Source organism: Orycteropus afer, unplaced genomic scaffold (genome assembly GCF_000298275.1).
Source record: "Orycteropus afer afer isolate SDZICR_OR568_19922 unplaced genomic scaffold, OryAfe1.0 scaffold00061, whole genome shotgun sequence".
NCBI lineage: Eukaryota > Metazoa > Chordata > Mammalia > Tubulidentata > Orycteropodidae > Orycteropus > Orycteropus afer.
In genome coordinates, this window is record NW_006921648.1 from 11120425 (window position 1) to 11130384 (window position 9960).

At 49.2% G+C, this 9960-nt stretch overlaps 1 protein-coding gene across 1 annotated transcript; it reads right to left on the reverse strand.

Moving 5' to 3' along the window:
* Positions 1-2303: 2303 nt before the first annotated feature.
* On the reverse strand, positions 2304-9573 carry LITAF (lipopolysaccharide induced TNF factor). Its single transcript, XM_007939627.1, has 3 exons — positions 9360-9573; positions 6798-6954; positions 2304-2412 (listed from the first exon to the last, which is right to left on the reverse strand). The coding sequence occupies exons 1-3, from the start codon at positions 9571-9573 to the stop codon at positions 2304-2306; spliced, it is 480 nt and encodes a 159-aa protein (XP_007937818.1).
* Positions 9574-9960: the final 387 nt, after the last annotated feature.

Below are 9960 nucleotides of genomic sequence, written 5' to 3' on the forward strand. Positions count from 1 at the left end.
ATAACATAGCTACTTTAGGTTTCAAAGTGGTGAAAATTCTTTCTGGAGAAATACAAGGAGGTATAAAGCCCTTTCATAATGAATGAGATTCAGTGTTTGCAACTGACTATCCCAAAGTCTCCAACAAACAGCGGCAGAACAAAGGGCCTTTTCCATTTGTAAAAAGACACGAATAAGCCGGCACACTTTGAACAATCAAATGGAATGGCCAAAGAATGCATTGTGCTCAGGCATTACCTATTGTCTTTTAAGATCCATACATTATGTATTCTCGTGGTCCTTGAGATAGGGCATACGTAATTAATGACAGCTTGAGACCATTTTCATACTGCCATCTGAGCAAAACTGCTAAACATGCATGGCCACGGATTCCGCCAAATGAAGGGAAAACACACAAGGACTGGGGAAAGCGGCGATTTCTCCAGACCATAAACTATGCTTTAAATGACAAGGCAGGCTGCACCAAGATGCATGACTTTCCTGCATGGCCTGAAACAAAGCTGTATCATCAGGTAGGAAATGGGGCGTGGGGGGGTGAGCTACAATGCCCCGCTTCTACCACCCCGATCAATTAACAGAGCACAAAGCACGTTTTGTTTGGGGAATGAATGAGGACGGCCTCCTTCCACGCATTTTATTACAACTTGAAAGCAATGGCCTACTGCCATGAAGGATGCTCAGTGGGTTCCAACAACCCAGTGTCCAGTCTGCGTCAGGAGCAATCCACCCGACTCAACATCGGTCACCTTGACGCTGAGGACACTGAGCAAGTCTGAAGTCTTCATCACGGCAGCCTGTCTACCACCACGGAGCAAACAAAGGCTCTTTGTAGCAACGTCTGGAAACATGACATGAGACCATTCTTCACACCGTAAGAATTGAAAAATAGTTCACCAAGTGAACCAAAGGCTTTATTTTTTAAAAGCAGAAAAAACCCAAAGCACTGTCTGGGTATCCATACTTATTGCGAAAATAATTACTGAAATTTGCGAAACATCAAGTGAATAAGCGGAATCAACAGTTATGGCTATAATTTTCAAGTGATACACAGATTTTGCCCAAGGCCTAGGTTTGATTTCTATGCAATGTAATTCACATGTGTTCCTGTGACAATTTATTACCAAAAGAGGGACATGAGGAAGTCTAACCTGGCCTTGTCTTGAGCTCAAAGATGACACAGCAGGTCCCCTAGAACTTGGCTTGCTGCTTGGACCCCAGAAGTCATGTCTCTGACGTGACATAGCAAATTGTATTCCCTTATAGTAAACTCAGCTTTAGCCCCCTCTGAAGCAGGCCAGGTCTGCACGCCCTTCAACACCAGCACCTGGACCACCCTCAAAGGTGCCTCCCCTGTCTTTCCAACCACAGCACCAGGGACCCGAAAGGGCCCCACTTTGAGGGTTCACTGTAGAGGGTTTTAAGAACCACACTAAACCCAATTAAAGGCAGTGGAGGAAATGACTCACTTCCTTTTTCTGTTTCAAAAACTATATATAAAGTGAGAAGGTAGTGGTAAATGTAAAAAATGCTATCAGCCAATCGGTGATGGAAAACGGCTCTGTGAGTCCCTCCTTTTAAAATCCTGTTCAGAGGTATTTAACACCAAAAGGAGGCCATGCAAACTGTTCGTACAATTCCTGCACGAGGACAAAGCCCTTCGTGGAAAGCGGCCTTAGGGTCTGGTACAGAGAGCCAAGAAAAGGCAGAGAATGACAGGATCCTAACACACGCTCATGACTTCATAGCTGTGTGTCCAGCGGGTGTTAACAGCCCCTCCTTGTATTTAAAAATTAAAGTGAATTTGTGTGCTAATGAAAAGTCGGCAACAGACATAATCAGAGACAAGCCCTTCAAGTCTGGAAGGCAAGATTTGTGTCACCGGGGTGGGGACGGGATGCGTAAGATGGTAGGCACTCAAGGCTGGGTCCACCCCATTCGGGCCAGGACAGTCTGAAAACATAAGGCAACGTGTGGCTTCTCAGCTTGAGCCCACCACCAGAAGGGGCCCCTGAGGCAGGGGAAGGAGGCAGCCCACGGCAGGTCCCCGGAAGATAGACAGGGCAACCACCCTGGTTAGGTGGGATGAGCTGGGGTCACAGGTGGACAGGTGACCCCTGAAGCCACGCTTGCGGTGAATGTCCGCATATCCTGTGCACATCTCCAAGCAGCAATGTCTGGGTTTGGCGGTTTGTGACCTTTGATGATAGACCCCTGGAGAGCTGCGACCACCCCCAGGGTGGGGCTGGCTGAGAGTCGGGAAAGGCTTCTTGCAGCGCACAGCTCCCTCCGCCGTCTGCCGAGTCCTACAAACGCTTGTAGGTGCCCAGGAGGGCTTTACAGTTTGGGCAGTAGTGGTCCACATCCTGCAGGGCGTCCACGCAGAAGGGGATGAAGCAGCAGCCCGCCACGCACCTGCAGGAACAAGACGGCCGTGCACCGGCCACGTCACCAACCACAGCGGGTGAGCAGTGGCCCCAAAAAGATGTCCCCGTCCTGACCCCCAGAACCTGGCAATAGGATCTGATTTGGGAAAAGGGCATCTGCAGATATCAATGTGTTAAGGATCTCGAGACAAGATCATCTTGGATTTAGGGTGAGTTCTAAATCCAATGACCAAAACTCAAAAGCAAACCCCTGTCCTCAACCCAAAGGCAAGCCCAGTTGTTACAGAGCAGAACCGAGCTTCACAGGGTTTTCTTGGCTGTGATCTTCACAGAAGCAGACTGCCAGGTCTTTCTTCCACATGACCTCTGGATGGAGTCGAACCACCAACCTTTAGGTGAGCAGTCAAGCACCAACCATTTATGTCACCTGTTGTTATGTGCCGTCTAGTCGGCCCCAACTCATAGTGACCCCTCCTTGGGTTTCCAAGGCAGTATCACTACGGAAGTAGGATTGCCCAACCTTTTAAATCCATCGACAGGTATCCTCAGGAGAGAAGACAAGGAGAGACTGGAGACACACAGACAGGAGACAAAGGAGGGATAATGCCATGTGGAGACGGAGACAGAAAGCGGAGGGATGCGGCCACAAGCCAAGAAACGCCTGTAGCCACCAGAAGCCAGAAGAGAGGAAGGATCCTGCCCTAGAGCCTTCGGAGGGAATGCCCCTGCTGACACCTTGATTTTGACTCCTGGCACCCAGGACTGAGCATAATACACTTCTGTTGTTTCAAAGCCACCAAGCTTGTAATCATTTGTTATTGCTGCTACAAAAAACCAAAACCAAACTCACTGTTGTTGAGTTGGATCCGACTCATAGCGACCCCTCCTTGGGTTTCCAAGGTGGTATCTCTATGACAGTAGATTGCCTAGTCATCCTTCCGAGGAGTGGCTGGTGGGTTTGAACCTCCAGCCTTCTGGTGAGCAGTCAGATGCCATAGGCCCTACTGCCGCTACAGGAGATGAATAACCAGACCAATGCCAAAGCTGCTCCCAGCAGGGGGCCGGTCCTGGGTATATTTTCAAAGCCTGGGTCATCTGGGTAGCTTAGGTCGGGGTGAGCAAACTTTATCTGAAAGGGGCCAGGGAGTAAACAGTTTAGCCTTTGTGGGCCATCTGTGCTGTCCAACTCTGTCCCTCGTAGCCTGAAAACCATCAGAGGCAATGCGTGAATAAAGCGGCATGGTTACACTGGAATAAAACTTAAAACAAGCCGTAGGCCAACTTTGGCCTTAGGGCCACAGTTTGCTAACTCCTGCCTAAGGCTATAATTTTCTTAAGATTCTTTTTCAGATGGAAAGGCTCCTTCTTATTGCCACAACCAAATCAAGTTCCCTAAGGAACACCTCTCGTAACCTACAACAACAGTCACAGCAAAGACAGGCAGCATCTTCAAACAGCCTCCTGGTCGGGGTCTGCCAAAGATGTAGTTAAAAAAAAAACAAAAAAAAAACACCTCAACATTTTATAGAAAGATACTGACTCATACAAAGCAGATTCTGAAACTATTCAGATGATAAAAGTACCTTGTGAAAGAAAGGTTCTCCAATTGCCTAAGTAGACCAAAAGTTCAAATAAGGGCCAGTCGGTCCATTCAGAGACAACCTTTACCTGTGTGGTTTACCTGTGTGGTTGAGCGTTCTGGTTACCTAGTGCGCTCTAACAGAAATATACCACAAATGCAATGGCTTTAACAAACAGGAGTCTATTCTCCTACAGTATGGAGGCTTTAAGTCCAAGTTCAAAGTGCCAGGTTCTAGAGGCTAGGTGAAAGGCTTTAGCTCTGCCACCTGCTCAAGGCCCACTGAAGCTGGAGCCTTTTCTTCACTCAGCTGCTGGCTGCTGAGGCTGACAAGCCCGAGGTTGACAGTAAAAAGACACAGTCCCGATGTTACCAAACCACATGGCAGGCCATGAACTCAAGTTCAGAAGAAGCCCCAGGATCAGCAGGGCATGGCAGGCTGCTGAACGACTCGGCTACATCCAGGGTTCAAGGGTCCCACAAGCTACAGACCATTCCCAAAGCTGCTTCCTATATACAGGAAGCAGACCACATACCCAAAGCAGCTACTCAGCTGCTTGTGGTAGATCCCACCATGGAGTTGACTGCCAGTCTCATCATGGGGAATAACTACCACCAGCTGCCCAGCCACTCACCCAGGCCCAGCCAAGCTGACACCCAACTTTAACCCGCCACGGGGTGGCTCCAGGCAGCACTGCACACACACCAACTCATTTTAGCTTCAGCAACCCGAGCCAGACATTATTACTGTCCTCGGTTTACAGATGAGGACACAGGAGCACAGAGAAGTGAACGCAGTTGTCCAAGGACACACAGCTAATGAGGCAGGATTTGAACCTACTCTCCCATATTTAAGGGAAAAAAGGAAGGACAGACAAGTTCAAAAGTTCAATCAGCTGAAGTCAGCACTCAAGATAGCTTCCATTCTGCCCTTCCTTGAAATCTTTTGCTTTTTTTTTTTTTCTTTTCCCCAGGCATTTTTTTCTTCAGAGGCTCTTTGACCAACCATCACAGGCAGCATGATCGCGTCATTTCCCTGCACATTTGTGTACTGGAGAACAAGAAAGGAAGACTGGTAGCAAGATAGCAACTAGTGGTTTGTTAAAAAAAAAAAATACTGTCATATGATAGATAAAACAGTTTTGAAAACCCAAAGTGGCATTCAAGGTCACGTGGGACAGTTTCGTTTGCATCTTATCACAGGCATGCTCTCACCAAGGCTGTGGTCTCTCCTTGATGTCTGACATAAAAACTAGTTTGATACCAAAGTCAGTGAACTTTTATTGAGCATTTTCTGCCCAAGGGATGAAAGCCACCACCAGAAATGGAGTTCCATGGCTGGAACAGGGACGCGGGGCACAAGACACGTTGTTTTTAGTCTCGTCTCTTCCCCAGTTAATGCATGAAGGATGTTGATGAATCTCTCTGGAGTTTTGAGTTTCGCTTTGAAATTAGGAAGAGAAATATTGTTCCTTCTCGAGGAGCAGGAGATGAGGAGGAAGGGGCTAGCTGTATAAGCACCTTCCAGAAGGACACCCACCAACATCACTTCTCTCAAGGAAGAAGGGAGCTCCCTCCCCCGCTACAAGGAGCCCCAGTGGCAAAGTAGTTAAGTGCTTGGATGCTAACCAGAAGGTTGGTGGTTCGAGCTCACCAGGGGCTTGGTGGGAGAAAGATGTGGCAGACAGCTTCCATAACGATTACTGCCTTGGAAACCGTATGGGGAGGTTCTTCTCTGACTTCTAGGGGCGCTGTGAGTCAGAAACGACTCCACGGCGGTGAGTTTGGTCTGGGCTTTGCTTCCGTAAAGACTGACCACCTCAGAAACCCTGTGGGGCAGTTACACTCTGTCCTCTAGGGGTGCTGTTGAGTCGGAATCAACAGCAACAGATTTCGGTGGTTCGGTCCCTTCTACGTACAACACAACATACACCAATGGTTCCCCAAATGGCTCACACGGCCAGGGACAAAAGGACGCTACGTTTACCTGCTCAGGAAAAAAAAAAAAATGTCTTTCCTCAAATTTCTCTCCAAGAGCAGAAACTATTATCTCTTTAAATATAATACCCTTGGTGCAGACATAAATATTTACACAATCCCCCAGGAAAGGCAATGAGAAAAATACTTGAGGTCATAAAAGGATACGAGGTTTAGAAGAGATTACTATGAAGTGTTTTAACATACAGACTGTTTAAAGGCTCTCTCCAAGTCAAGCAAACATCATTACTGAGGTCATGAAAATCTAGAAGAAAAGCAACCCCTCAGGGTATTGCCCTACACAGACGCAGGCGGCCATGACGCTTGTCCCTACACGCACAGAGTGGATGATTTAGCAGAAGGCAGGCCAGCATAGCAACTGCCAGGTGCTGATATGCAAGGCTGGTGAATCTCAACTGTAGACAAGCGTGTCCCCCAGTGGGCAGTTGGCAATGTCTGGAGACAACTGGGGTGTCACAGGTGGGAGCAGGGGGACGCTCCTGGCATCTGGTGGGTAGAGGTCAGGGATGCTGCTCTATATAATACCGAAGACAGCCTACATGACACAGAATGATGTGGAGCCCTTCCCCGCTGGTGCCGTGGTTACAGGGCTCAGCTGCTAACTGAAAGGTCAGGGATTCCCACCTACTAGAGATTCTGCAGGAGGAAGATGTAGCAGTGTGCTTCCACAGGGATCACAGCCTTGGGAAGCCGATGGGGCAGTTCCAGCCTCACCCACAGGGTGCTACGAGCTAGAGCCGATTGGACAGCAAAGATATTTTTAGTTTTTAGTTTTGATTTCTTTTAGGACAAAGGGACAGGAGCGCCCAGGGGGCCCGTGTGGGCCAGAGACTGACCCCAGCAGACACAGGCTCCCACAGGAGAGCCAGGTGAGGGCGCCGGCGTTATAGGACAGCCGTGTCACGATCATCTTGTTGCAGGAGGGGCAGCACATCTGGACCGGGCGGTCGAAAAACGAGACAGGCTGCTGGACATACACGGTCTGCACGGCAACTGATGGGGAACAGGAGACACAGCGGTCAGCAAACAAGGGAAACATCCGGCAAAGACAACCAGGGGAGAGAAAGCAGAGGCAGACCTCCACAATTACACTGTGGGGGTTCTCAAAACCTCTGCACACAGAACAGGGGATGGGACTGTGCATGCCTGGAAAAGGGCCTTGGCTCTGTGACCAGACATCCAAACTTGACTGTCCACAGAACCACTTAGGGCCTTACTGAAAATGCTGATTCCTGAGCCCTGCCCCCCTGAGAGTCTGACTGAGCAGGGCTGGGGCAGGCGCCCAAACTGCCTTTTCATGCCTCCTACGTGATTCTTCTAAGGTGGTCCGAAGATGGTAATTAGAAACACGGTGATGGGACGGGTTTCAGTCTCAGTTTTTTTACCTGGAGATTAGTGGTCACCAGGTGCATGGGAGGGGACTGCTAATGGATTCAGGGTTTTGGTTGGGGGGTGATGGAAATTCTGGAATTGCATAGTGCTGATGGCTGTACCACTTTGTGACTATGTTAAACATCTCCAGATTGTATACTTTCAAAAGGTAAAGTTGATGGTAAGCGAATTAGATCTCAATCAAGCTGTTACTCAGAAAACAGAAATAATAGTGCTGTTGCAAGAATCAGATGTGACTCTAAAGAGCTCACGCTGTGTCTCTTATGGGGTTAACCCTTGACTAAACAATCCACTTTTTCACACAGCTCCTTGAAGAATCCAATACGCAATGATAAGGGTAGTGTTTACTAAGCCGGGGAACGCTGACCCAGCTCTTTAGGATGCTAAGCTGGCGAACCGTGTTGATACACGAAATCAGCGTATGAAATAATGGTAAGAAGGGAAAGCTATGCGAAAACATGTAAGGGCATCTGCAACAATCAGAAGGGAATCTGCACCGATGGAAATTATTAGGCACTTAGGGTTCAGTGGGTTCTTTGTTTCTTGGCAACGTTTTTAAGCTCCTATTTCTGTCAGAGTGACTTCCTTCTGTTTCTCTTTGCGTTGTTCGAATGCCATTCTTAGAATCTTTACGTGAGGGGGAGTGAACAAACGCCCACCACGAACTGAACAGCCAAAGAACCTCCTTCCAGAAGAGCAGCAGTACTGGAAGCCGCTTCAGCACCTGCACGTAAATTGTCGTGTGTTTGCTGTTGCTGTTCAAGAAAAGCTCTTTACTTACAAGGGGACCTACATCTCTGAAGTTATTATCCCACCCACTGTAACTACAAGGCAGGAACAGTAACACCACCGCCACCGCCACCACCACCACCAGCTACCTTCAAGTTGACTCTCACTCATGGCAACCCCCTGTGTGTCAAGAGCAGAACTGTGCTGCCCATAGGGTTTCCAATGGCTAATTGTTTCCAAAGCAGATTGCCAGGTCTTTCTTCTGAGGCACCCCTGAGCGGATGTGCGCCTCCGACCTTACAGATGGCAGCTGTGTGCACTAACCACCCAGGGGCTTCACTGAGAAAAGCAGCTCACTGTTCTCAAATGGTTACCTTGTGCCTGGCACACAGAACCTTACTGAACCTTAACAGCTCATGGTGGAGATAACTTCGGGAAGCCTGTTTACAGATGAAATGAACCCTGGTGGCAGAGTGGTTAAAGAGCTCAACTGCAAACCAAAAGGTGGGAGGTCTGGACCCACCCAGTGGCTCCTTGGGAGAAGGATCTGAGGATCTGCCCCTGTAAAGATGCAGCTCAGGAAACCCTACAGGGCAGCTGCACTGTCACATGGGGCCACTGTGAATCTTAATCAACTCAGTGGCAATGGGTGATGGGAAACGGAGGCACCGGGAAGTTAACTGAACCCAGGCAGAGTGTGACTTCCAGGCTCACTCTCTGAGCTAGTACTTCCTGAATGCTCGTGAAACTGAATCAGCTACACACCTGGGCACACCAGGCAGCACGAAGTACCAAGTCAGGGACCGTGAAGAGGCCGCTCCAGGGCAGAGAGCAGCCTGCACTGCAGGTGAGCCGTGGGGGACTCCACTCACCCGTTTTTCATTCCCGGCTGCTGCTTCTCCCTCTCCTACTCCAGCTCTGGCTCTGGGGCAATGGTTCTCTCTTAAACCTCGTGAGCAAGGGTGTGGGCCCTTTAAACACAAACTCCCACTAAATTTCTCTGGCATAAACCGCTGGCTGAGCCATGGGATGAGCTGACAAGTTACTGATGTATGCTGGACGTAGTCCTGCACCGTGAACAACCACGCACTCATCCAGTGTACCCTCAACAACTGCATATGAAACTCCCAGAGAAGGGCCACGGGGCGCCAGTAGGCACTTAGCTAGAACTCTTTCAGTAGAGTCACTTTGACCCCTCTCCTGAGGCCCAAGACATCCCCAAGGCCAGGGTGGAGGGCTGAGGAGTGGTAGGGAGGGGCCTGGGCGACCACACATACTGGCACTGGCGTTGGGGACGGGCACCGGCTGTGTATAGTACGCGGGAGGGTTCATTCCTTTCCCGTCGGGGCCTGTCACGAGCCCTGTGGTTGGCCCAGGCACGGGCGCTGGAGGTGTCGGGTAGTAACTGTTGACCGTCTCTTCATAGGATGGGGGTGCACTTGGCATTGAGGAAGGCCCAGCAGCCGCCTGATAGGGTCCCGGAGCTGACATTTTCACCTAAGACAAAAACAGAAGATACCAGAATCAGAAATTCCATAGATAGCTCTCTCTTTCTGTCCTTCCCCTTAATCTGTCCTTTTCACCCTGTCAAACAGAAAACCTGAAGGAATTAACTCGTACCCAGCCTCGCCCCAAAGCCAGAAAGGGAGCCTTTCAATGCCCCTTCAGCGTCCCCAAATCATCAACTTAACAAGGGATCCTCAAATAAACATGACAGGTGAATAACTACAACCCCAAATCATCGAAACCTTTACAATCCCAAGGGGAAGCATCAACTGAACTGAAACAGAAAACTCTTCACCCCACAATGACCTGTCTTGAAAATCTAGTGTTTTTTCCCAAGCTATGTGGTTTTTACTGACAGTGTTTCAGGTGATG